Source organism: Orbilia oligospora, assembly GCF_000225545.1.
Source record: "Orbilia oligospora ATCC 24927 unplaced genomic scaffold scaffold00076, whole genome shotgun sequence".
Lineage (NCBI taxonomy): Eukaryota > Fungi > Ascomycota > Orbiliomycetes > Orbiliales > Orbiliaceae > Orbilia > Orbilia oligospora.
In genome coordinates this window covers 2316920-2344302 of record NW_011645633.1, presented here as the reverse complement: position 1 = coordinate 2344302, position 27383 = coordinate 2316920, and the positions used below count along the sequence as shown (strand labels likewise).

At 46.4% G+C, this 27383-nt stretch overlaps 6 protein-coding genes across 6 annotated transcripts; all 6 read right to left on the bottom strand.

Moving 5' to 3' along the window:
* Nucleotides 1–320: 320 nt before the first annotated feature.
* On the bottom strand, nucleotides 321–4010 carry AOL_s00076g686 (uncharacterized protein; the record flags this gene model as incomplete). Its single annotated transcript, XM_011123238.1, has 8 exons — nucleotides 321–1084; nucleotides 1143–1716; nucleotides 1782–2054; nucleotides 2125–2460; nucleotides 2521–3182; nucleotides 3250–3559; nucleotides 3614–3856; nucleotides 3912–4010. 8 exons carry the CDS (start codon nucleotides 4008–4010, stop codon nucleotides 321–323), a joined length of 3261 nt encoding a protein of 1086 aa, XP_011121540.1.
* Nucleotides 4011–4952: 942 nt separating this feature from the next.
* On the bottom strand, nucleotides 4953–6855 carry AOL_s00076g685 (uncharacterized protein; the record flags this gene model as incomplete). Its single annotated transcript, XM_011123237.1, has 5 exons — nucleotides 4953–5659; nucleotides 5735–5995; nucleotides 6057–6258; nucleotides 6331–6520; nucleotides 6605–6855. 5 exons carry the CDS (start codon nucleotides 6853–6855, stop codon nucleotides 4953–4955), a joined length of 1611 nt encoding a protein of 536 aa, XP_011121539.1.
* A 3888-nt stretch (nucleotides 6856–10743) lies between these two features.
* Nucleotides 10744–14113, bottom strand: AOL_s00076g684 (uncharacterized protein; the record flags this gene model as incomplete). The annotated part of the gene is made up of 7 exons (XM_011123236.1): nucleotides 10744–10982; nucleotides 11041–11116; nucleotides 11181–11437; nucleotides 11491–12083; nucleotides 12141–12251; nucleotides 12319–12640; nucleotides 12709–14113. The coding sequence occupies 7 exons, from the start codon at nucleotides 14111–14113 to the stop codon at nucleotides 10744–10746; spliced, it is 3003 nt and encodes a 1000-aa protein (XP_011121538.1).
* A 2097-nt stretch (nucleotides 14114–16210) lies between these two features.
* On the bottom strand, nucleotides 16211–16982 carry AOL_s00076g683 (uncharacterized protein; the record flags this gene model as incomplete). The annotated part of the gene is made up of 3 exons (XM_011123235.1): nucleotides 16211–16304; nucleotides 16362–16876; nucleotides 16956–16982. 3 exons carry the CDS (start codon nucleotides 16980–16982, stop codon nucleotides 16211–16213), a joined length of 636 nt encoding a protein of 211 aa, XP_011121537.1.
* A 642-nt stretch (nucleotides 16983–17624) lies between these two features.
* On the bottom strand, nucleotides 17625–19688 carry AOL_s00076g682 (uncharacterized protein; the record flags this gene model as incomplete). Its single annotated transcript, XM_011123234.1, has 4 exons — nucleotides 17625–19142; nucleotides 19203–19289; nucleotides 19358–19414; nucleotides 19497–19688. 4 exons carry the CDS (start codon nucleotides 19686–19688, stop codon nucleotides 17625–17627), a joined length of 1854 nt encoding a protein of 617 aa, XP_011121536.1.
* A 4021-nt stretch (nucleotides 19689–23709) lies between these two features.
* On the bottom strand, nucleotides 23710–26481 carry AOL_s00076g681 (uncharacterized protein; the record flags this gene model as incomplete). The annotated part of the gene is made up of 9 exons (XM_011123233.1): nucleotides 23710–24141; nucleotides 24207–24440; nucleotides 24494–24694; nucleotides 24753–25121; nucleotides 25202–25300; nucleotides 25375–25492; nucleotides 25589–25686; nucleotides 25791–26298; nucleotides 26396–26481. The coding sequence occupies 9 exons, from the start codon at nucleotides 26479–26481 to the stop codon at nucleotides 23710–23712; spliced, it is 2145 nt and encodes a 714-aa protein (XP_011121535.1).
* Nucleotides 26482–27383: the final 902 nt, after the last annotated feature.

The following is a 27383-nucleotide window of genomic DNA, read 5'->3' as shown; positions in this document are numbered from 1 at the left end:
GCCGGCTGGAATTCAAAAGGTCCGATATCCGATCGGGATTAAGTAACGTTGGTATTCTTAAGAGTACATGCATTCTTAAAACAGCCTAGGCCCGCTGCTGCTGCTACTGCTACTGCTACTACTTATTAAAGTACTTGGAACGCTGCGCAGGACTATGGGGACTACGAAAGGAAACGAAAGCAAGCAAGAGTGTTCGGCGGCGACACTATGTTGTGCGTTAGTGAGCTACGGTTTAAATTGGACGGATGGGTCGATGGATGAATCGGTGCCATCTCGGAAACACGGTACGCATCTTCACACTCCATATGAGAGAACAGGCCTTAAAGGACATTGTACCTTCCGGTCGTCACTGCCCTATTCTCGCTATCCACCGCCGCTGCGGTACCTTCAGCCAAAAGTCTCTTCAACTCCCTCATAGCATTAGTAACGACGAGTTCTGTATCTCCTTCAACAAGGATGTATAATTTGGGGTCTTGTCCGGCCGCTGGTGCTTTTCCTGCCGCGTAGTATGAACCTTTCGTTGTAATAGAGGTACCCGTTGCCTCCAAAACTTTGGCAATGTTGGTACGGTTTGTGACAGCCCATCTTGCCTTCTGAGGGAAATCATTGATCTCCAGAGTCGCATGATATGCCCCAGCGTCAGGCCCTTTGTTGTCGATAGGGGCACCCGATCGTAGCACATTTGCTTTGGTGAGGCGCTTTTGGATGTCAGATGTAGCAGCAAGAACCTTGTCAAGCACTGAATTCGCCGCAGCTGCGTTTGAAGCTCCTGAGGGACTGCCTGCCGCCGCCGCCGCCGCCGCTGCCAACGCTGCCAACGCCGCGGGGTCACGTTTATGGACGACAATGGCATCATCGAGATTAGGGCCTTTAGACCCAGTAGTGGTTGCGGCAATGGCCGTTTTAGTTTTGACTTCCTCGCCCTCGGCGTCTGGCTCTTCTCCTTCGTTTCCTTCTTCACCGTAGGCTTTTCGTTCCCTTTTTCTTGCCGTCTCACGCTCTTGATCAAGTCGATCGAGACCTTTACCTCCGAACCCTGAGCTGCTGGCCTTTTCTTTACCGGCTTTGACTTTCTCCGTAAAGGCTTTACATTCTGCGGTTAGCGTAACCCAACCTGAAATATAAGGATTCGCTAGACTTACAGCTGACAAGTTTCTGGACCTCTTCTGGGACGTCTTGCCCACTTAGCTTCAGTGCTTTTGCAATATCATGGGCATACCTTTCCTGATCGGGTGTGATGAATGTCACTGCGGTTCCCTTGTTGCCCGCACGGCCAGTCCTACCAACTCGGTGTACATAGTCTTCCATGTGGTTGGGGCAGTCGTAGTTGACGACTAGCTTAAGCTGCTTGACGTCCAAACCGCGTGCTGCTACGGATGTTGCAACTAGTACTTGGCTTACCCCGGCTTTGAAATCGGAAATCGTCGAGTCTCTGTCAATTTGGTCTTTACCTCCGTGGAGGGACATTGTCGCATAGCCCCGTTTCATGAGATCACTGAGTAAAGAATCAGCTGACTCTTGTCTGTCAACAAACACAAGTGACCGGGCATCATCCTCCTTATCGTAGAGCTCGCCTAGAATTTCGAGCAGCCTGGCGAATTTAGTAGTTTCCGTCCTTACTTCAACAATCTGGCTTACTTCCGCGGCTACTACACTTCGCGCTCCGACGACTATCTCAACTGGTTTGATTAATACCTTGCGTGCAAGCGCTTCCATCTAGAGCCTTGTTAGTAGTGTAATATCATATTAAACAAATAAACCGTTGTAAGAAAGGTACTCACCTGCGAGGGGAAGGTAGCCGAAAACAAGACCGTTTGTCTGTCCGGTCGAATGTTCCCAATGATTCTCATAACTTGGGGTTCAAACCCCATATCAAACATTCGATCTGCTTCATCGAGTACAACATACGTGACTCTTTTCAAATTCGTTACCCTGCCAGAGTTTGCCGCAAGGAGGTCGATCATTCGTCCCGGGGTGCATACAATAAACTCAGCTCCTCTTTTCAGCTCCGCGATTTGATCTTTGATAGGTGACCCGCCGTATGCGCAAACTCCCTGTGGGGGAAAAAATAGAAGAAGAAAAATTAGTTAAATAAACCATCGTAAACTAAGTAGTGAGTTTTACCCTTAAATTTAGAGCTTTTAGGAAAGGCTTGCTTTCTTTGAAGATTTGGGTGGCGAGTTCTCGAGTGGGAGTCATGACAAGAGCAATAGGGCCCTCCAGATTCTCGAGGGGCCTTTGGTCTTTGATATGGCGGAACATAGGGAGCAAAAAGGCCATTGTTTTCCCTGATCCAGTTTTCGCAACACCAATCACGTTGCGCCCGGACATGATTGCGGGGATAGCTTGTGCCTGGATTGAGGTGGGTTTCTCGTACTCCAATTTGTTGATTACATCTAAGGTAGCAGAGGGCAGCCCAAGCAAACTCCATTTTTGGACAGGCTTTGGGCAGTTTGCACCCTTTCCTCCCCTGGGATTAATAGGGCATCAAAAAAGCTATTAAGATAAAGCGGTACTCACTCTGACTTTGATGCCATCTAACACCAACCTGAGATCATTGACTTCCTGAGTTGACATATCTGCGAGCTCGGCAGGTTCAACGTAAAAACTCTTGCGGAAAGGCTCATACTGAACTTTAGAATGATCAACTGTTGGTAGTTCTTTCTTTTTCTTCATCTTGGATGCCATCGCTAGGATATCGTCCGGGTCGTTTACAATAGCCGTGAGATTATCGTCGTCGTCTCCAAACATGGCCTCGGCGAGAGCGGGTCCTTTTTGAGGTTTGGGGACCCCTGTGGCCGTTGATGCAATGTTCGACATGAAGGCGTCTAGAGGATCGATATCTTCTTCCTTTTCCGTGTTCATCTGACTTTGAGTCTCTGGGACAGTTTCGTCAATCTGCATTCTTTCGCCACGCTCAACAGCCGCAGCACGTAAAGCCTCGAGGTCGTCTTGCATATCAACATCATCATCCCCTTCATCAACTGGCGGCTCGCCGGTAGCGGTGTTGATATCATCCGGTTTTGGAGAAGGAAGTCTTTCGAGCTTCTTCCTAGCAACGTCCTCATCACCAAAATCAAGAGCACGTTTCCCTTTTGACTCTGTTCCTGGCTTCTTGGAGCTACCTTTGAACCCGAATCCCGACAACCCAAGCACCGGGATTGCGGCCTTCGATATTTCAACTAGGAACAGTATTAGTACCAACAATTTGTGTTTTTATTTTTTTTTATCTTAAAAAGAAACCGGTACGATCAGACTTGCCTAAAGTTGGCTTTCTCGAAGCTGGAGGTAATCTGTCAGCGTTGGAATCCTTTTGTTTCTCAGAAATGGGGGTGGACGCTTTTAGACTAGTTGAATCTTCATCTTTAGCTGGGGCAAGCGGGGCCGTATTTGTTGTCGGCGAGAGGATGGATTGGTCTGCTCTAAGGGAAATTGAGGCGTTGGCCTTTGCTTGATCTGCTTCGGCCTTTTTCTTCTTCCAGGCCTCCAGTCGCTCTAATCTCTCGCGTTTTTTGTCCTCTTCAGTTTGTGGAGCGGATGGTGCAGGCGTAGCTGGTGACTGAGCACAAGTTAGTATGAAGATTTTGCCAGGACATGCATTCAGTCGACCAACCTCATGACGACTATTGCGCTTAGAGTCTTCTCCCCGATCGCGGTCTCGTCTGTCGCTATATCTCGCGCGGTGGGAAGGGGATCTGGATCGCGATCGGTCTCGGGAATCGCGGGCTCGGTCGGGGGATCTTATCCTATGTCGATGGTCACGATCACGAAATCTATCCCTGGAGCGGTCTCGTCTATCCCTACCGCCTCGGTGCCTATCCTCACGGTAACGGTCGCGTTCACGGTCGTAGTATCTCTGGGTCCAGGTATTAACAACATGATATGCCAATTAGGTGCTGGAAGGAACTAACCTCTCTGCTCCTGCTTCGATTCCTGTCGTATCGGTCATCCTCACGATATCTCTTGCTTGATGTGCCCGGGGACCGGGACCGGGACCGATATTTCGCCATGTGACAGCTGTTATTCTTTTGTAGTACGGAAAGTTGGAAAGAATGGAAGGGGATCGATAGTGATTAAAGTAAAGAAGTTGAGTCTCGAAGCTGGGTTAGTGGTACCGGTAGTGTGTCAAGCCACGACCAGGGCTTGGCTAACCTGGTCCGCCATATACACTTCCCAGGTATGTGATGGAGACGGCAAAACCCAACACAACCACCTATGCGCATGCGCACGTGCATATGGTATATACTCTGTATGGCATCTGGATACATCGATCAAAAATTCGTTTAATACTTCGGGGACGGGCATTTACGTATATATGGCTAGCTCAGGAAGTGGTCAAGTAAACAGTATATTACGTCACAGCTAGGAGGGTGAGTAATAAGGGTTTTGGAAGAGGAAAATTAACGGAACTATAGACCAAAGGACTTGGTAACAAAGAAAAAAGCTTATCTATTACATACAAATTATAATTATTGTAAGAGAGTCAAGGACCTTGAAGCGAGCCAGGGAAGTGCCGGAACGGAACGTAGAACAGAACGAAATGCTATGGGCAAAGTGATAAGGAACAAGAGAATCAAAGTTTGTAGAGCAATTACAATAACTGAATAGAAAAAAGGAAGGAAGAAAGGCTGCGCGTGCGTTTTGGCCGTGACTACAAATCGAAATGCTTTGTGGGGATATCTTGCGGATTAATGTCGAACCATCCTTGGATTCGTGAACTTTGAACACAGAAGAAAATATCAAAGGCGGTCCATTTTCCAGGAATTATTAATGGTTTGTAGGGGGGTGCAGGAGGAATTACATGACACAGATCAATCGCCGGTCGTAAGGTAATGGAGATCCTACCAATAAAAAAAAAAGTATTGCCTGAAGGAAAGTGACATTAAAGGTGTGTATATGCGTTCATGCCCTATTCGTGAATGCCTCTAGCTGACGGCCGCTTTGCCGTGCAACTAAGCCTTAGATCCGTCTCCAACGGTGACAGCAGGTGCAGTAGGAAGATCGGTAATCTTCTTCTCACTCTCGGTGGCAGGAACGTCGGGAAGAACGGGTGCGATGCTTAGCGGCTCTGTCTTTACCGGCTCTTCGGTTGTAGCCTCTGCCTGAGGTTCGGACTCGGTGATGGCGGTGGGCTGGGCTTCCTCCTTACCCTTCTTCTCCTTATCCTTCTTCCAGAAGCTGAGACTTCGGCGTGGTTTATCTTCTCCGTCGGTAGACTTGTCCCGCCTTAAGCTCCCAAAGATACCGCTAGGCTTGCGCTCACGCGGGGATTCGGCCTCGGTGTCGCTCTTGACGGGCTCCTGGGTCTCGACAGCAACTGGCTGTTCACCGGCATCCGGGAGGGGCTCATGGGTAGCAGGGGCAATTTGAGCTTCGGTTTCAGGGACAGCCTCTGGCGATTTGGCCTCGCCCTCTTCTTCGACAGCTGGAGAATCTTTCTTTTCTTCCTTTTTCTTCGCAAAGAGACCTCCCAAGAAGGACTTGCGATTGGAGGCCTTCGGCGAAGTGACAGGGGATGTTTCAGCCTTTGGCTCCTCGGTAGGAGTGGCTTCGGCTTGAGGGGCAACTGGTGCTGGCTCTTCGATCACTGGAGCGGTTTCTTGGAGTGGAACCACAGGCGCCTCAGCTGTTGCTGGAGCGGTTTCTTCTTTTACCTCGGCTAGTTTGCAATACTGAATAAGTTCAAGTCCTTCCACCTACCTATCTAAAAGTAGACACGATCGTGTTGACTTACCGACTGGTGGTTGTTCCTCCTTGACTTCGTCCTTCTTTTCTTCCTTCTTGCCGAAGAAGGAGAATCTGTTCAAGCGATTTCTCGAGGACGATCTCTTCTTCTCATCCTTCTTTTCTTCTTCCGGCTTAAGAGCAGAAGATTCAGCAGCTTCTTCCTCGACAACTGGGGCAGTAACCTCAGCAGGGGTCTCCTCAGCCTCTTCGCCTTCCTTCTTAGCATCGACTGGCTCCTCCTTCTTGGCTGCGACGACAGGGGCTGGCTCTGCGCGTAGACCGTTAGGATGCACTATCCAATATTACGGCGGGGCCAACTGAACACTTACTAGTGAGCTTCTCGAGGGCAGCTTTGAATCCATCGGTCTCGGATGTGGTAGCATGAATGCCTTCGGATTCAGCGACCTTGATCTTTAGGGTGTGGACCCATCTTTCACGGAGAGCAGCGGTATTTGCCTCCAATTGAAGTTCGTGTCCTGCGCTCTTAATTGTGAACTTCTTGTCACCTTGGGTGGTGATATCCGCGCCATCCTGTTTGCAGATTTAGCATGAGCATGGGAGTTGATTCTCAAACTTGCAAGGGGATATAAAACCGGGTCTTACCAATCTGACAATTCCACTTGGCTTGGTCTTGTCGGCCTTGGTGTAGAATAGGAGACCCTTTCCAGTCTGTGTGGCATGCGCGTATGTGGCATGACCAGCCTTGGTCTTTTCCTTCTTTAGGTATTCGCCAAGATTCTCCTCGGGGATAGCTTCTTCAGAAAAGTAAAATGTGTGTTTCTTCAAGAAGATTCTACCAGACGCCATTCATTTCATTAGCTACAGGATAATAGTGCTTCACCATCCCCTTTCCAATGAAGGACAGTCAATTACTTACGGGATAACAGAGAGGAATTTTGTTTCCAAAACACCCTCTGAGATCGGCTCGATCTCCTTTGGAGCCTCGGCTGGTGTCTCAGCATTCTCAGCAGCAGGTTCTGTGGCCTCTGTCTGAGCGGGGTCCTCAGTTTTATCAACAGGTGTTGGTTCGGCAGTTTCTTGCTTAATTTCAGGGGTTGCTTCTACGGTTGGCTCGACTGTTGGGGCAGCGGCCGATGGCGCCTCGGTTGTAGCTTTGATGTCCGACATGGTGGTATCTAAAATAAAAAGATAAAAGGAAACTGCAGGGTACGTTAGTAACGAGAAACGTGTGTTAAGTAATCCAATAAGGATTGGAGTCAGGCTAGGTGTATGTATACTTGGAGGGACAGGGGAGGGTGGGGTTTTAAGCGGTTTGTGGGATGGATAGACGACAAACTATGAGGAATGGAATGAAACAAGGAAAGGAAAGGAAAAGAGGAAGAGGAAATGAAGGGAAAAGAAAGGGGAGAAGGATGGAAGAGGGGAAAGAAATATAATATAGACACTGGACCAGAGAGAGGGAGAGAGAGAGAGAGAGAGAATTCCCTACGAGCTCTTTGGGATTGAAAATGGCCCGTTGGTCTGCGGTTAGAGTGAAGCGCATGTGTCTCCTCTCCTGTCTCCCGTCTCCTGTGTGTTCGCAAGGAACACACACACACGGTGCAGAGATCGGTGGACCGTGCGTGCACCAAGAGCCTACTCTTACGCCATACTATCGGCGTATTTGAGAGTTTGGTCATAGAAATAACCAAGGAAGAGGGAGACGGAGATGGAGATGGAGATGGAGAGGGGAGTTTGAGAGTGTAGTACGTGTGCGATTAGCTGCTTGGGCTTGGATACTTACCGCTATATAAACTGATGGTTCACGTCAAGACTATCTCGACTTTGATGTATTTTGAAGTTGGTAGCAGGAGAAGAGTAAAAGTAAAAGGTAAGAGGTGAGAGCAGAAGTAGAAGTAGGAGTAGGAGTGTGTGTAAGAAGGAGTAGGAGTGTGTGTAAGAAGGAGGATGGAAGGATGGGAGGATGGAAGGGGAGGATAAGAATAAGAATAAGAAGCAGGAGCAGGAGCAACAGCAGAAGCAACAGCAGCAACAGCAACAGGAGGAGCAGAAGAAGAAGAAGAAGAAGAAGAAGAAGAAGAAGAAAAAAAAGAAAGAAAAAGATTAATTCTTGAAGGCTTCGAATCTGAACCTGATCCTGGTGTGCTACGGGAAAGGGCCTCTTTGGGACTTCTCATTATATAACAAAATTTATTACTTCTGACTCGATGCAAGGAAATTAATATTTGATAGCTGCGACACTCGACCCGACTCCACGACACTACTCCGTACTATTACTTACTCTACCACTACTACATACTACCACTACATACTCCATATTCTTACCACTGCTTTGATATGGGATTCGGATTCGGATTGGTACTGGGTGACACGACCCCGGGCATGGCAAGGCCACTGGATTCGATTTCAGGTTCAATCTCTTTTGGATGGTACGTTATATCCTTAGCTTACATACATAGCACATACATACAATTCATACAATCCTATCACAATGCTAACATCCACATCGTCGAATCGAAGAAAGAAGCCTTGTCTTGCCTTGCCACAGCCTTTGATCATGATCATTCAATAAAAAGCCTTCCTTCCTTCTGCAGGCCAAAAACTATATTCCGAAGAAGCAAACATGCAAAACTGTGGTATCCTTTCCACACACACACACATAGATGCTCGGGGACCCCTTGGCCTGCCACCCCTCCCCTTCTCTCAACAGCTCAAGAAGATCCAAAAAAAAAAAAGGAAAAAGAAACAACAGGGTTCATCCGACATAGCGAGCTATTGAACCTGTTTGACAAGTTTGGAAAGGGCGCTAAGGTGGAGGTAGACTTGTTTCCATGGTGAAATAATCATGGGCTAATAGCAAGCAAGCTTCTTTGACAATGAAGATAGTTCGAATCCATTTCGCAAGCTATCATCGATAAAATACAGTCCCATCCAGAACTCGGAGGATTATGACGCCTATCAGAGAGGGAGAGGGAGAGGGAGAGAGGGGGGAAAGAAGAGAGGGAGAGAGGGAGAGGGAGAGGTAACATCCTCGCCTCTGACACCATATCGCCTGATATTCCTGATAGCTCAATATCGGTCTATCTGTCGACATTTCGAGTCTTTTTTTTTTTTTTTTTTTTTTTTTTTTTTCGGGAAGTATGTTATCATCTGAGCGCATGCTTTCACGACAAGACCCTAATTTCCTGAGTTCCTTGCTTTTTCCGCTCCTCGCATTCGCAGGTATCCACACCTCGCTCGTTAGCTTGGCTAAACTACCACAGGCATAAAAGAAACCGAACCCATGTGCGGTGAGATAAAACGGGGAATGGAACCTGCCATCAAGAAAATTTTCCTTGCGAAAGTCTCTACGATTAGTCAGGTCTTCCTAGCAAATAATTACATACACATACCAGAAACATCAGCATTTGCACTGTCGATATTCCTCTCTTCTTCCAAAGCCATCAATTTCCCCCTGAGAGCGATCCAGAAAGCTTCTTCCATATGCTTGTCCACGATATTGCTTTCCAGGGATAGTCGGCTTCAATTTTTCGTTGAGTGGTTTGCAGTGAGCATGGACGTTTCATATTTCACCCACTCTAATCACAATTATATGATATGTACCCCCTTTAAAACCACAAACCTCGCTCTGTTATCTCTAGATTTCCATCCCCAAATCCCAACCCCCCCTCTCCCAAAAATTACTTAATCACGGGGCATCACAACCGAAACAACTAATCCGACGATAATCCGCTGAATTTCTGGTCTGCCGAGGGCTCTCCAGCACGGATAGGAGGACCCCACATCGCCCAGGCTCGAATAGCCCTATTCATCTCATCTTTCCATGCCTCCATATGCTTTCTCGATTTCTGGCCGGTATTAGCGCCAACCTGAAACCTATGAAATAGAATGTCCTATGACCTTCTGCCTCGGCGTTCTCTTACATTACATATGTACGGAGTATGTCTGTACTTTATACTTTGTACATGTGCCATTCGACAGTATCCCATACTTGCATAGTAGCTACACCAGAGAAATTAAATTAAATTAAATTAAATTAAACTGAAAGAAGAAAGACAGAGACAACAGATAACAGATAACAGTACGGCGATGCTGACCATCGATACGTCGAGACTACAAACCTCAGAAAACCAAAACTTGCAAAGGAAAACCACATATATACCTACTTGGGTACTTAAGTCAGTAGATACTTAATGTATGTACCTTTTACTTAGCCGAAGCCGAGCCAGCCTTGGTGGCTAGCCACGGGATCCTCTTACATGGGAAAAAAACCAGCTTCTTCGGAACCAAACGACAGATGGTCACACGCCTTTTGTCACTTTGCTTTTCTCTGACATCTACGATGGCCCATGGTCGGTCATAAGCTCGCCATTTTGTTCTTTGGCTTGCATTCGAGACGTATTTTATGCGTAGACACGGAGTACACAGTACCTAGGCCTTGCCTGCAAGGATAACCCTTAGCTACATAGCTTCCCCACCTGGTTTCAACCAATCGTCTACAGGTCAACGAACCGTGCCATGCATGCCTCAAAAAGCAAAGCCGGTACATGTACGCAGAATGGAGAGCATGGGCTCAGCTCACCGCGAAGCTCCTGCAGCTCTCATGCAGCTACTCGAGCAACTCCGCATGAGAGCTAGCCATGTCGAGATGACGTCCCAGCCCACCATTACAGTTTTTCCCCACCCTCCAACCGTCGATACAGAGACACTGAGTATATATGATACGATATCTTTTGCTAGGAATTCTTGCATGGGCTAGAAGAGAACGGCAAGAGCTCTGAAATAATCATTCACTCCCAGAATAAACCTAATTAATCAAAACAATATGGACACCACCGTCGGAAAGAATACATAGAAGAAGGAAGCGCACGTGGGCATTATCCAAACGGTGGGGCATCGGCAGCCGCCGTTATAATTCGTAAGGCTGATGCCTGCTGTATGCAAGGCGGGAAAGGTGATAAGACATGCTCACCCTCATTTCGGGCTTAAAAAAAAAAAAATTTGGAAAAAAATTAAAAATATAAATTAAAAATATGAAAAATAAAAACAATTGCTTCAACTGCTCCTCGTAAGTATATAAGTTGTTATGGATTCCATTCTCTCCGTAGTTAGCTTTAACGCCAACCGGTACAATTCTCTCCCAACATCCGGATATTGTTCCTGCAACTGAGCCCATTGTTCCCGGTTCATTGCCCAGGTCACGCAATCTCGTTCAGCGACAACAGTGGCGGTTCTGGGTGTCTCTGAGAAAAATGGAAGCTCTCCGCATGTTGTCCCAGCCGTAATGCTCTCATCTATTTCCAACGTCAGCGATAGTAGCGAATACACAAACTCGGGGATTCTTAGTATTACAGTATCTTCCCGTTTGATGGTTATAGGATGCCTTGAGCAATCCTTCTTGGATGAGGTAAAATTCAGATGCTGCCTCCTTTAAAATCCCGTCAGCCGCACATTTCACAGGTAAGTATACGAGGTATCTAGGGAATACTGACTCCTTGGCTGAATAGAACTGCACCCTTCAGGAACTCCTTCCTCTCGAAGAAATCGATAATTCGAAACCAAAAGTCTTCGTTCTCCGCCGTTCTTTCTTGAAATGTCTGAAGTATCAACGGCAGCGGTTGTTTAAAGCTTGACCACTTCGATACCGACTCCTCTCGTTCTCTCATCTTTGCAGCTGCTCTCAGTTGGCTGATTCTCGGCGAGTTGTTCATGACGTTCTCAACTTCTGCCCTCGGCCGGCTTGGTACCTCTGTAGAAACGTCAGTGGCGACACAAAAACAACGAAGCTCCGTTTCGGCTGACCTAAATGTGTAGTGCGTGACGATACTTGATCCTTCGATGCATAGTAGGCCTCGAGGAGAAAATTCTCTGACCACTGCAGCCCATCGTTCAAGTCGGAAAACAACTTTACCCCGTCTTCATCACCATCCCATATCCCCACGCCCTCCAAGGCAGCATTAACATCCCCATTCGGTCCGGTCAGAACTAAGAATATATCCCGCTTCTCCAACATCCTTCGTATCCTCATGAAAGCTTCAGCGGCAGAAAAATCAATCCCATTAACCCCAGTCAGGTCGAGAACAAGAAACCGGATAGGTCGTTCGTTAAAATTTCGCTCGTCAAGGAGGTCAAGGATACTATTCTCCACCGAGGATATTGTCCCAAAAAATATAAACCCTCCAAGCTTGTACAAGTAGATCTGAGGTCCAACCTGGTTCAAGAATCGTTGTTGGAAAGGATGGCGTCGAACAGTCGACCTGGCGCCCGAATATGCAGCACGAATAGCTGGTTTCTGACTAGCTTGGATGACGAAGGCGAGGCTAGTTAAAATTATTCCAACTAGAATCCCCACGACGAAATCGTATAACCCCATCGTCACCGCAGTGATAAAAACTCTTTTAAAGTCGGTTAGTAGATGCGGGTCCCAGCTCGTGTGTAGATAGATCACGTACGTAAGATACTCAAACTTATGCAGCTTTCTCCAGGTATCATATAAACTTTCTCTGAGCAGTTCAATCCCCAATAAAAATATCAAGCTAGCAACAACAAAGACGGGGATGTATCTATTAGAAACCATTAGCGGCCACCTATCAATCATTAGGGTGTTTGTTATAGTTGTGTCGCAGTTACCCGATGATCCCAGGTCCAGCCATCCAAATCGCTGTAGTTGCTAGTGCCAGCATAATACCAGCAAGCCTGCTATCGCCACCACTACGGATGAAAAGCACGCTATTGGCATAAACCAAGTAGTTTTGTATGCTCCCCACAAGACCGGACAGACAGTTGGAGACACCATGGGCAATGAGTTCTCGGTCAACATCCACATTTTCGAGGCCAAGGGTCATTCCCAAACTCGGGACGTTGATCGGAACATGCAATATCCCAAAAAACGTCAGCGCCATCATCGTGGGGATATTTTCCAGAACGACCTCCCAATGAATGGCCCTGAAATCTAAGAAGTAGAAAAATCATGTTAGTTAAGTCGAGGTATTGTTGGATATTTTGGTGTTGTTTCCTCACCATACAGCGTGTAAAAGTGCCAAAACGGCACATTGGACTTTGGAGCGTTGAAAACCCAGCCGCCATCCCGCAAGCCTTCGATGGTTAGTGCCGGAATAGCTGCGATAAGGAGATAAAAAGATGCTAAAATTGAGAGAAAGAATGCTGGGACCGTAAAAGGGTGTTTGAGGAATTGCAATAAAACCAAGAGAAAAACGGAGATTGCCAAAGGGAGCATCCACATGAAGAATGTGGGCAATGAAAATAGCACCTTCAGTGTATCAAAGGTGTATTCAAGTGACCCTTCCAGCCTTGCTGCGGTTTCTATCCCAGTTAGAACCAAAAAAGCGCCCACGCCTCCAATGCACCCCACAAGGATATGACGAGGGACAAATCCAATCAAAGATCCCAATTTAAGATAGCCAAGCAGAAAAAAGACGACACCCGTTAGAACGGAGCTGAGCGCCATGCAAAATATAGTTGTCGAAATGACAGCCCTTTTGTCTTGTCCGACTTGTGATAAAATCGTGAAAGCCATTTTGTGGAAGAACGGTACCACCTCGATCATCTCGGAACCTACAGCATTGAACCTGCTAAGCCCGCAAGAATATACTAGTTGGGAGACAATCGTGCTAACGAAGAATATTGAGAGGCCGTCAGGTGCGAGGTCGCTAAATATTGCTTCGCCTAACGGGAAAAGAATTATCCCATATGAGAGGCCGTCGAGGAGATTTAGGAGAAGTGCCAAGGCAACAGCAGGAAAGGCACTAATCGGTGCGACAACTGCATTAGTCCAAATCACCCGTCGGTTCCAATGTTTTGCCGACGAAAGTTTTATCGCTAGGGAACATATATTCGGATTTCGTAGGGATCCGATCTTCCCTCCAGCCGCCGAAGATGTTTGAGCTTCGACTTCATTCGGTGAAGATGAATTGTATGACGGCGGAATATGATCTAATATTTTGGTTTGTAGCAAGCTATCTCTTTCCGTAGCTATTTCGTCCTGTCTTAGATCATTGTTCCGTTCCATACCATTCATACTGCTGACCGGGGTCTCTGCTGGAGGCGGATTCCGCAAAAGGCGGGTGAGATGGGACGGGCCCGATGATCTGGAATAGTCCTCTGGTGGACACAGGCCACCATCTTCTACAAATGGCTCCTGCCGAGTATTTGAAGCGCGAGGAAGGTGTGATTTCACCAGAATGGGGCTATCTGTTGATGATACTCGGTCAATTGATGGAAAGCCACCTCCTGACCGCAGAGTATTGTTACCTTCACGATAATCGGCTCCAATTTCATGCGAGGGTGTGGTTGATATTGCAAGAGATGCTAGCTCAGCTGTCTGTGCTCGGATTCTTTCGGACCCATAGGCAGTCCAGGTTTGTTGATCCGGGCTAGCTGCAACAAATAAGTAATTCGTCAACATTGTGAATATATATAGGATAGTATTGGCTAATCGGGGGAAACTTTCAAGTTGGTAGGTCCCACGAAAGCATGGAAGGAGAAGAACATACGCTGATGAGGGTACCATGACCCATGGAAGTACGACCGCACGGAAGGGCGTTCATAGTCCTTTATACGGTGCGGGGAGGTATAGCTTTGGGGACGGTTTTCACTGGGGACATTGAGAGCCCTGCCACGGGTATGCCCAATCGATCGGGATAGTGGACTGTGGGATCGAGTCTCTTGGCCAGCATCTACAGAGTAGGGATCCGGCCGGGACATTTGTAGAATTCAGAGTTATATCATAGCACTAAAGAATAGGGCGATGTTGCATCAGGCTCACGATTAGCTTTGTATATGATGTACGATATGGCTTGTATGTGAAAAACCATGGCATATGACAGCAATCCGGTATATCCGTTACGCAACTGAGGTTTAGGTATTAGAAAACAAAAGCCGCAGATTGCGTGATAGCCGCAAGTAGGGAGGAGGGTTGAATAAATAAGTAAGTAAAAGGTATAAACAACTGGGCATCGTGATAAGTTCTTCGGAGCACAGCGAAATGCTTTGAGTGCGGGACCGGACAGAGTGGACTCGAGCTCTCAGAACTCTGAATGAGCACACATATGATACAGCCGTTACACGGTTGCACAAGTACTACTTTTGTGTTGTTTCTGGTGCAGAAAGGCTGATAAAAGCGGAAACTGGGCGTGTGAGCACCCAAACGGCCGGCTGCGGTTGGTTCCGACGACGAATGGATGTTCCAATGCAACGGCGGATGACGGCGAGGAAGGGGAGGAAGGGAGAGAGGAAGATAGAAATGGTGATGTTTCCATTTCAATTTCTATCTCCAACCTTGTGATTCAATTCGGGCGGTATATCACTTTTGAGGACTTACTAAACAATGGGAGATTCGATTGCAATTGACCTTCTGTCAATGACAATGACCAGCCTAGCTCACAGACCTTTTTTTTCTTTCCTTTCTTTTTTTTTCTCTCTCGCGGCGGCGATGCCTTTCGCTATATACACAGGACGAAGTATTTTAGATGCAATGGCATTCGATAGGTGATAAATGATGGGTGATGAGTACTGGTTGGGAGACGTGTTTTGGATTCTCGTACGTAAGAAGAATGCACGAGGTTTTAAAGAAATCAGCGCCATTCAACCGTTGGCCCACACCAATATGTAATATACAGTCCTTGACTTAAGCACTTACTTACTTACCTAGATAATTACTTGCTTGCTTACACGTAGCCTCGAATCTAGTACTGGATTGTGTAGGTAGAAATCTCTTCCTCAAGGACAAATAGAGTGGCGTAATCAATTGCAATTTCTCCCTTCGCATACATGCTATCGACGGCTAGTTTTCGTGTCCGCAAGTGCTAGCTCGCTGGTCGGGGCCTTTTTCCCAAGCTTCGAAGGCAAATGGAAGGCTTTTTTTTTTTTGATTATTCCCCCCTCCTTCTCAGCTCTCCGGAACCAAAGTACATATATAAAATCCCGCCATATGAACCTTAGCTTGGCTCACACGGCGATTTCAGGGGTCCACGAAGCCTTCCTAGATGTATGCAAGAACATATCAACGTTTTTCAAGTATGCATTGACATAAAATCATACATACATACACACATACGGTGCATACATTTAAATATTGTACGCTCAGTCCGGCCTGTTAGAGCCAAAGTTCGATGATGCAAGGGTGGATCCTGGGCTGTTTGTCTTGCAGGTTTCTAGCCCGCACCGACAGCCGTTAGATCTGCTTCAACCGCATGCACCGTTGATTGGTGGGCATCCCCCGCGGCCTTGTGCTACTTGCATATTAATAACCATACATGTGCCTCTACCCACATGAAGATAAGTGGGTGAGAGGAACCCAGGGGAAATTTAAAAAAAAAAAATTTTAAAAAAAATTTCATCGTTCTACATATGTAGGTGTAATCCATGGCTGCACACTTGCAGCCCTCCTCCGGAAGTCATGAAAATAAGAGAGTATATTCGTTATACTTACATGTCATAACATACATACACCAGATCACGGGCTGGTGACGAGATAGCTCGGAAACGAATCGATGAACCCAAACTAGCTTAGTTTCTGGAGAAATCCTTGTTTGATCAATCGTTCCACATCACCCTGCCGTACAAAGAACTGGCTATTCTTCGATAGCGTGATTGCCCTATGTCTCAAAGTCAGTAATGTCAGTCAACTGAGGATTATTCCGATCGCCTTTTACCCATATTCCGTTTGAATCTCGCCTGCATCTTTTAGTACTCTCACATCAATAAACAGGTCCTTTGGAGGCTCAAGGCTCCCCGTCAGATCTATATCCGTCCATTGGCCCTTATACGCAGCCAACATATCTCCATATTGTCGTGCATACTCATCCTCCTCGGGGCTCAATGCATGGGATGATGTTCCAGCGACATCGTCGTCCCCCTCGGTGACCCGAGCAGCTTGAGCTTGTTCCGCAACATCCATTCCATTCCAACACATCTGCTCGATCTTTTCTGCCCTGACCCGGTGGTAGGCTAGCAAACATCTTTTATTCCTCCTGATGCATAGATGGTGCACCAGAAGCGCACATGCTCTGGCAGGGTCTTCTGAAGGATTGAAGTCTCCGTCGTAAGATTTCGTAATCTCGTCGATGTCCCCGTGCAAATCACGAACTTCTCGGGTAACAGCATGAACAATGTCTGTTTGATATGGTGGCAGTTGGTTGAGCGCCTGTGTACGCTTCGCGTGAACGACCTGCCATCATGGAATCCGCGTGTTAGCAACCACGGTAAAGGCGGTCGTTCGATATCTGGGTTTCTAAGTTGAGACTGACTAGCTTATAGCCCAATTCTCCGTACATAGCGTTATTCCTTGCCGGGATCGCAGAATGATCTTAAGAATGGGAGCGGACAAAGCTACTTAGGTACCAACAGGTAGGAGGAAAGCTCGAGGGCAGTATTGCAAGGCCGGTTTTCGTTGGCAATACCACAAGCAACACAAAATTTAAGTAGCTTCGACCCCTCGTGATCTGAGCGTACGCTATGAGATATGAATCTGTCTACAAAATATAATTCGACTCAGCTATAAATACAAATTTCCTATTCGATAAAAAGTATTTAAGAAGTAAGCGCCTAACAGCGATATAAAAATAAAATAGAATAATAAAATAAAATAAAATAAAGTACAGATAGGAAGTCCTCGTCAACCTTGGGAGGTGAGTACTTCTGAGAACTGAAACGCGAAGGTATAGTAGCAGAGTAAAACTTTCACAGTAACTCCTATATGCATTTTCCCTTGGTCTTCCCGAAATATGCAAATACTCCAGCCAGTATCATCATATTAATATTACATAGCCCTTTAAAACTTGCGCCGCCCCTGTAAACGGAGTCTTTGGATTTCATATTCTGTTTCCAATCTTCTGCCGCCAACATGCCTTCTCGTGTGTAGCTATCCAACCCCCCCCTCCCCCGCGAGGTCTTATCCACATACGTGACGAAACTAGCTATTCTGCCAACCATTCGTCATATTGAAAACAATTTGTGGAATCCGTATGTAGAATACTACCACCCCCCATACCATGCCACAAAGAGCCTCCTGCATCCCCATAACCTATGATCCCGGCCACACCTTTGTCCCCGAATTCGCACCCACCGGATGTGTTGATATATAGAAGGCCTGGAGATACAAATTGATAAGGTGCAATGAGTTCTCCGCGGTCTAGTAGGTAAGCTTGCTGTGCAGCTACGTTTTGCATAACTTGCTGCTCGAGAAGCTTACGGTATTGCTCGAAATCCACTTCTGGAGGAGCGTCGTGTGAACATATGGAGAAATCTTGTTCTACTGTGGAGGTTTCCTGTTTGGCCGGAACCGGAGGCTCCTGGGGAAGACATTGGTGTCTTTGTTGTTGATTTTGGTGATGTTGGTAATGAAACCCCCCGGTTTCACTCTTCCACGCTTCTTCAAGTTCTCGGTGTAGAATACCCACTGCAGTAGTAGGAGCTGCTGTTCTTCGAATAGTTACATCTTCAATTACCGAGCTTCCGGGGTTCGTTGAGGCCATTGGCCTAACACTCATTTGATAGTATGTGCCGTCAATGTCGCTGTTCGTCATGCTTACAGGGGCGGGTCTTCCTGGATTCACAGTCTCGTACGAAGATTTTTGCGCACCAGTTTGAAGCCTTAGGACGTTCATTTCCATGGCCTCTCCGCGCTGTATAAATGTGGGTGGATCTATCATGACCGCGTCATCCGATAAATGGTTGGTCCTCTTAGTATCAGCCGGCTTGGGTCGTTGTTTCCTTTTTCTCGCCATCATTTGTGGTATTTGTATGGGTTCTGGTTCGAGATCTTGGTATACCTCCACCTCACTTAAATATGTTTCCCCTTCATCTTCTCCGTCTGACGGGGTCTTTCGTCGTCGAGGCGGTGGCAGCTGGTTCTTGCTTGGCGAAAACTTGTACCCAGGATGGGCTGCTTGGTGGTTGATCCTTTCGATCCTTGCCAGTTCATTGTATTTCTCTCGTATCCAGGTTGGTTCGAGGGGCCAGCTTGCCCCGCTTACAGAAGAAACGACCTGGTGGTTGTTTTGCAAACACCACTGCTTCGTCCTTTCCGCAAAGGCAGACCTATAAAGCATAAACGAGTTCATTGGGCGCGCTACATGGCCGTCTCTCTTTTCAACCTCTCGTCGCCTTTCCTCGACGCTTCTATGGACCCACCTCTCCATATCCCGGATCGGTAACCCCTCAAAGTTTTTTGTAAGCTCGCTAAGCGGTCTATCCAATTTTGGTACTTTTGGTTTCTCAGCCTTGGGGGCAGTTGATGGCTTGCGCTTCTTCTTAGATGATTTTGTAGTCGGCTCCGGCTTCGATTTTTCTTTATCTGAATATATCGGTATGGTACCGTCAATGTTCACCTGCTGAATATGGTTGAACGGAGCTGGGTTATCTCGACAAACTTGGCCTTCCGTCGAAGAAGCGGGAGTTGGAGGGGCATCGACGTTCGATCTTGAGGGCGAGTGCTAATAAAAAATTAGTCTCTGATCTTCGGATAAATTGTTGGTTCATCTGCTTAAACTCACGTCTTCACTCCCTGTATACGCACTAGTAGGACCCAATCTATCCAACCCGAACCTTGCGATCGCGTTTCTATTATCCGGGTGCGGGAACTATACGCCTCCGGTGATTAGCCCACACTTTGGGGGGATTTTGCTTGATTTCATAGAACAAAACTTACATGGGATTTGGGCGCAGAGCCAGACCTGAAGGATGTTTGATAAGATGACTCGAGATCCTTCATGAGAAAACGAGTGAGCAGATGTCTCAAAATTGGGCACCAAGAATAGATGTATATTTTTCAGCGAAGAGGGACTTACACATTCTGATAAGCAATTCTCGGGGGTCATACACTCATCCGTCGAGTAGGTTGTCGGAGCTGGAGAGTAGAAATTGTTTGGAATATGCATCGAATTGTAAAAATCAATAGAAGAAGAAGTCCTCGACATCAAAGGTCTGCCTAAGAAATCAATTGACCCCTCGAACTCGTTCGAAGAAGGTGAATGGGCCATGTTTGGCTCACGTTTTAGTTGTATTGGAAGTTAACTATTGATTTTTCTGTCACTATAAGCCGTTGTAATGGTGGTGAAATGTCAGAAAACTGCGTTGAAGTGTGGTAAATTGTCCACAGCTGTCAATAAGAACTACTAAAACCAACACACAAATTATCACAAGATGCGAAAAGGCAGTGGAGGAGTGGCGGTGAACTATAAAGGAGCTATGTTGGGATGTTGGGAAGCTTAGATTATTAAGAGAGGGGTGGGGCAAAATACAATAGTATAAGGTCTGGAGAAAGAATAGGTATGCAGGAGAGAAGTCTCAAAAATACAGAGAAGGGGCTACCCTTCCAGTCTATTTAGAGGATTGAAACATAGATCGACTCTGTAGCAGGGTAGAAAGAGATTCGCCTTAGCCTGGCGATGCACGGGAAGACGCCGTTTTCGAAGAGAAGTCTAATGCAAGATGTGACAAGGGTATGGTTATCTTGCTTTTCCCCGTCATTGAATTGAAACGCAAACCCTTCGATAGGACGGTGTATGTTTCTTTGTAGCACGTGGACCCCGAACTGAGTCGTGCCAGCCATGGCACACCGAAGGGCTAAGTGTACAGTTGGTGGCGCGACAGTTCGATTGCTTCGATACACTGGTTTACAGAGAGCCACCCCTCCATAAGTTGGGTGTCAGAAAGTAGCCAACTGTTCCATCGAGATGATCCTGGCCTGCATGGCCGTTTGGCCTCCCGCCTGAGGGGTATACGTAGATTGCTTCTAGAAAGGTTCTGCTTCCCATGACCAAAATTTCGTAGACGACATGACTACTAGCAGGTACAAAATTTGTCAAGCCCCCAGCTATTAGTAGTCGGTGTCCAGTTGGTGACGCGAGGCTTCCCTTGATATATCGACTAGCTTCCAGTCGTGTGGATACCGTGAAGCCATCTGCAACTTAGCTCTGCACTGTTATTTTGGGAGATCTATCGCTATAACCGCTGAATGTAACGACAGTTTCTCGTTTCATGAATATGCAGGATCAAACCTATATGCAGGCCTCTGTCCGGCGTAATACTACTCCAGCTCGGCACATGCGTATTGAGGACGGTTACTTCGTCCCTGAACTAGTTGTAACACGGTCCACTGCTGCGGATATCCAACAAAAGAAGGGGGAAAGAGGGGGGGATGGTCTGCCGAAAGCTCACCTGTGGAGTAGCTGTCTGCTAGAGCATCAACCCTCGTGAAAATGTTATCTATTTTTATTTGTTTTACGCGGGTAGAATCTATAGCAACTGCAGGGTCTTCTTTGCCATTTAATTTTCGTGCTGGGGATGGTGGGATGTATGCAGAATCCTTGGAGTTCTTGTGCCGAGTTGCTTGCTTTGAAGAGGTATCTTGTTCTTTGTTCGGAACGTTGTCTGGGACTTCAATTCGGAACAGTTATCGTAGACGATACCCCGATTTCATACGAGGCGCAAGCCTCTCTGACAGTCGCTGCAGAATATGTGGCACAAAGGCTGCAGACAGAACATGAACATGCATGTGATATCTGGGGATTGCCTTGACCCGTAGGTATTCCTATGGTTTATTTAGGTAGGAAGCCGATATCGATATGCTCGTTTCGTCCCCGAAGTCGTGATAGATTGGAACTGTTGATACTTTGTCGTCGTATAATGTCGGCTTGTAGCTAGCTAATTTACTAGTACAGCTGTGCATCCAGAAGGGGAGGAGAGAAATAGAAGATGCAGAAACTGATTTAGATCTGGGAGTAGGCTAGTGTGTAAACTATGCTGACGAGGCTGATATCATGATAAAAGTTAAAGGGAAGGCAGAGCATAATGGTTGTACTGGTGGGAATATGCTCCGCAGACCGCTGTATCGGCTGTGCCATAACCTCCTCCCCCCCTCTTCCTCTCATTAATATTCCAAGACTTCGAAACAATGCAATCTCTGTAAGAACTTATTTCGGGCCCACATTAGTGGTATTCGAACGGGCCGATTCTCATCTAGTTTGCCTAGACATTCACACCACTAAAATAAAATAGAAATGTCTGAGGGAAGCTTTACGGTCAACCCCAGGCATACGGCCGATGCAAGATATATATAAGTCTATCTATGATATCGATATCTGTATGTTGCATTACGCCGTTGTCTCTTACGTGCTTCCTTGCTCCCTCCCTTCCTCCCTTGCTTCCTTCCGAAATAAAATGTAAGTGTTATGGCAACTTCTGAATCTATTCCGTGCTAGACAAAGCTGAGCATGCAAGTAGGCCATCGGGATCATTCTTCCGTCACCAGAATAGGTTAACTCTGTACAGAAAGTTGTTTGCTATGTTGTGTTATGACGCCAACGTACCAACCTAAGTACCTAGGTAAGCTAGGTACCTAAGTATATATTCGGTAGTAGAAACATCGAAACCGGATCGTTTAGTTCGCTTACTAGGCTAATTATCAAGATTCTACATAGCATATATAACTTGCGAAACATATATATTATCATGACAGTTGATTCCTTCGAAGAAAGCTGCTGAGTCAACCCTCTGGGGTCAAAGCTAAATACATATTAGCGACGACGGGATTTATCTGTAATTATCATGGAGAAATTGTGCCTAACATTGTCTCATCGAAGGACAACGAAGCAATGCATAGCCTGTCAGGATCCCGGAATCCTGGTCCGGGAGAGTTAACCCGACACTAGGAATCTTTTAGCTTTTTGACTTTAGTTCTGTTTCGGGAAACAACGGTCGCCTGCAGGGAAACATATTTTAGCATCGCGGGTTCTTGCAAGAAGCGCGCGGACGGGTGAGACGGTTTCGAGAAATTTCGTAACGACGGTATCGGGCCGAAAAATCGTTCGAGCTAGGTGGTGTTTTTCAGAGCACCGGCATCGGAATCTATCCCAAGGGCCGCGGCATGCATCGAAAAAGAAGGTCTAAGAAGAAGAAGAGGAGGAGGAAGCTAGAAGAAGTGGCTAGTGGTGAAACGGGAGTGTTGATTTTGTGGGATTATTATCCTGATAGGGCTGCAGCGTTTGCTTGCATCTGCAGGCTTTAGTGGGACGGGATGAAAGGGTTTCGATTCAGCCCTATGAATGAAAGGAATCTAAAATAGTGCCATGGACAAGGAGGTAGAGACAAAGGAAAAAGCAATACATATCCGCGAGTCTTGCCGTGAAATGTTTCGCGTACATACTTACTTGTATGTACATTTCAAGATATGGATTCGGTGGCGGTGTGGACCACATTACACCGTGTCCGACAGCCGTCTCGTAGATGTTACATTAATATGTCGCCCTATGGTTACATCTACGTATACAGGCGTGGTATTGTGGCATTTTTATTTTTTAGTAGGTACTTAGGCATAGATTGCAGGTCTATCCTATGCACGGAATGGGAAAACTGGCAGTTGGTGGCACGGGGGTATTGCACTACACCCACATGGTGGGCAAATATGTTCTATTGTCAGGATGCTGTGTTGAGAAGATGTGAGACTTAGTAGGACCCTCAATATCCGACTCAGGATAAGAGCTTCCGCAAAGGATATATAAGTAGGTATATATATTTTTTGTTGAGGGGAGAAGGATGTGAGGATAAGGCAACATTGTGGAGAGAGTTTGATAGACCGTAACATACGTTTGGAACGTCCGTTCTATCACTACCACGATGGCATTGTTCTTCTTTTTTTTTCCCTTCCCTTTCCCTTCCTAGTATCATTTAACGTACATAAATAAGCACCTAGTTGATGTGCCTCAAATCTGTTTCCCGATGTATCCACCCTTGTGTCCATGTGCATGTGACCCAAGATCCGGCCTGAAACCCCGTAGAAAGTGCGTGTTATGAAACAAGGCTTTTAATAATAGTAGTAGTAGAAATAAACAAAGAAGGATATCCGGCGATTCGGTTAAAAAGGGAGGCATGCTAAATCGCCCCGCAGGTTCTAATAAAATCAATACTAAGAAGAGACACCAAGCGAAATATAGACATTGGTTGTGTAGCAGGATTGTTGGTATGGTTCGGCAGCGGCGTCGAAGTTGAAGGCTACGGGAACTAGGAGCTCGGTTTCGTATTTGTGTCGGCGAGTGGTATAACTTGTGGTGTGGATTGAAGGTGAGGTTTGTCGGTCTGTATGTTTTGAATGGTTGTAATTGTAGTGGGGGCGGAGGTTGTTTTCCTGGGCTGAACGATTTGCTCGCCCTCAACTCTGTTGTGTAAGGTGTCACCGCTCTCGGGGGCGGAGATTTGCTCTGTTTGAGGTAGTCGAGGCGGGTTGATATTGTCTCCCACTTCGCTATCGGATGAAAGAGGCCTTGTAAGGCGTAATTTGATCTTGATAGGGGGACTCATCGCGGCTCTTTCCTTGTCCTGACAGCGATCACATACAAACTCGCTTTCCTCAGCAACAGATGTGGGAACGTTTAAGCATGCGGTGTGCTGCCAGACGCCGCACCTATCGCATGCTATGCTCAAAGTTCCGTCGTCCTAAAAAAAATAAAAATCATAAGTGTTAATGGGGAAGGAAATCTGGGTGATAAGTTGGAACGTACATAGTTGACACCATTGACACCACAAATGCAATCGAAGACCCAGTTATTGTCTTCTATATCTAACTCTGCTTTGCGTTTTTCCTTTTGGCGGGATGACTTCCTTCCCTTACCGTTGTCTTCTGACTCGGTTGCATCCGGGTCAAGAAGTTTTACTCGCTCCTCCTCACGTTGTTTGGCACGAAGCTCTCTTTCCTGAAGTCGTCTCTCACGCTCTTCTAGTTTGGCGATTCGTGCCTTGCTATGTTTAGCTTGGTGTGTGATTCAAGGTTTTGGGTATAGTAGCTTACTTGTTCATCTCTTTGCCGTTTTGTATCCTCCTTCTCTTGCCGTTCTTGCTCTTCATGATCACGGCGAAGTGCCTGTTCTCGTTCTTCTGCCTCGCGACGTTTAGCCACTCTCTCATCAACCCGAGCCGATCGTTTTCTATGCGAAAGTAACTCGAGGCGAGCCAATTCCCTTTCTTCTTCGAGTAGCTTCCTTGTTCGCTTCTACGGGAGTGTTAGCTAATGCTAGGACCAACTTCCCACGCGAGAAATTCTTCTTTACCTGCTCTTCTTTTTCGAGTACTGGAATTATGTCTCCGAGAATAACTTTCCGAAGCTCTTTCTCATCGAGATTTTTTGACCTCTCAAACCTCGCTACTAAAGCTCTGTATTCCTCGAGGGTTGAACAGAGACATTTCCATTCTATCTGGGAAACGAATACGTCGTTTTCGTCAGGAGGGAACTCGATTTGTCCAAATTCATTTTCCTCTTCCGTAGAAACCTTTCGTCGCTTCGACCTAGAACCAGTGCCTTTCCTGCTCTTCCACTTCTGGTAAACGGGTGGAAGAGGCTCGGCCCTGCAATAAAGATATCCGTTATCAAATTGATAGTAGGTGTTCCCTTTGGAGTCCCAGCCAATGGGGTCGATGCGCTTTTAAGAGTCAGATATGTTAGAAGATGTAGAACCTTTCAATGGGGGAGGAAGGGTGAGAGAAAGAAAGAAAAAGGTACCCAATCAGTGTGGTCCATGACTTTATGTGGGTCTATTTTAGACCTGAAGGAATCGGTGTTCGAGATGATCCACATTGCAAGTTGGTGCAAAATCAGGACCTAACAAATATACCTTCTTATTAGTTTTGAAAGACGAAAGAAAATACCGAGCGTTGATGACGGAAACCACACACCCTTTGCTCTGGTTTGAAGCTGTAGAATGAAATTGGCATGGGATCTGTTCCGAAGGGGTTGACTGGGACTCGTCTATGAATGTATTGTCGTCTGGTGTAATCGTCGAACATCTCGATACTGGGAAGCGAATAAGTAGGCAATCATAAGATTTCTAGAGGAGGGGTAGTGGTAGTGGTAGTAGTAGCAGAGGAGGAAGAATCAGATTAAACATACGTCAGGCCTCGCTGTGAGGAAACATTCTTGAGAAGACCGATTTGAACGTCATGAAGCAGGGGTGTGCCGGACGGCGAACTAATGTCTCTGGCGAAAGCCTAGAAGACAACCACGGAGGCTCATTAGCTAGGTTCCCAGAAAACTAGAAGGAATTGGAGGGAATTGGCCAAGGCTAGGTAGGTTGGGATATTCTGGGAAATACTTCGATGTCTTCGTAATATGGACTTTTGAGGCCCTTATGGAATTGGAATAAAAATTCCCAAACAGCGGCGAACTGCCATTGTTGGTGCAGGGGATTGGCTGAAGGCCTTTGTGAGGTTTGTTTAGAGGAGGAAGAAGAGGGAGAAGATGAAGATGAAGAAGAGGAGGTGGTGGAGAAGGAGGAGAGATAAGCTGATTGTGACTGGGTAGAAGCTGAGAGTAGACCGGAGGGCTGGTTGTGGCCGGAGCCGTAGCTCCTGCGTGTAGATGGCATATTTTGGAGATGTTTGCTGTTGCTGCTGCTGCTGCTACTGCTGTTGTTGTTGTTGTTGTCGCCAGTGGGTGCAGATGCGGATGCAGATGCAGGTTGCAGGTCGCAGATTGCGGGTGGATGTTGGTTACGCGACGGGGCAGTCCTGACCAACTTGCCTAGGAGATAGAGATTGGGTTGGGTTGGATGGGCGCCTGTGTTGTCTGGCGCCAACACCAACCTCACATCCAACACATTTCTAGTCCCCCCCAATGATACATGTATGTACACCGTATGTCTCTGCCTCAAGAGCGCCTGGATTCGAGGCTAGTAAATTTAGGTACTTAGGTGCTTACTGCTGCTTCTTGCAAAAGTAAACATTTGGACATAATTTAAGATCTTTAGCCCTTTCTCCTTTAAATTCTGGTACTTCGTTACCCATCTAAGTACTCTCTTACTCTCTTACTTACTTAGGCTATACATAGTACTTACTTCCTTACTGACTACTTGAGTATCTACTTACCTAGGCACATACTTACTGACTTACCTACTCTTCCAATTTAAAAAGCTTTTCCAATCCTACCCTATCACATCCACACTTTTGAGAGTGAGAAAGAGAGTGTGTGTAAGAGTGAGAGTGAGAAGAAGGGAAAAAAAAAGGGTCGCTCGATCAAGCCTACATACCGGTTCCGGGATCTGAAAGCCGCGGTAATCCTTACCCACATTTCCACCGGATTGGGGCAAAATCAGGGAGCAAGTCGCAGACACAGGATCCCTCATCTATCCATCACTTCACTTTGACATCATTTGAGTGACGGACTGGGGGAATCAAGAGAGAAGTTGGTTCGAACAACAATCACAACCATTTTCACGATTGTTATTGATTTAGTAGTATGTATTTACTTGCCCAGTACCTACTTACCTACTTAAGTACTTACATACTTACTCATGTAGGTACACACATAGATCAGTACTTAAGTACACCCAGGCAAGGCACCCGGTAGAAGGTGGGTCTCTTTTGCTCATATTCGGAATGCTATCACAATTTCGTGGACACAAATCTTTATTTTATATTTGAATTGAAGACAGGTACTTAGTAAGTACCTACTTCTTACTTGAGTACTTAAGTACTTACTTAGGTATATATCACTTCGCCATATTTTTCCCTTTCTTCCGAAACCCTTACACTTTCGCTTTTACTTTATTTTCGATTGTTCAATTTTTGGTTTTTATCATCCTCAGCGATTCTCCTTTCGAAGGAATCAATATTATCAAAGCGACGGTTACAAGTATTAATGACCTGCTTGCTTACTTACTTTAGTACCGACATACCTTTATCACGTT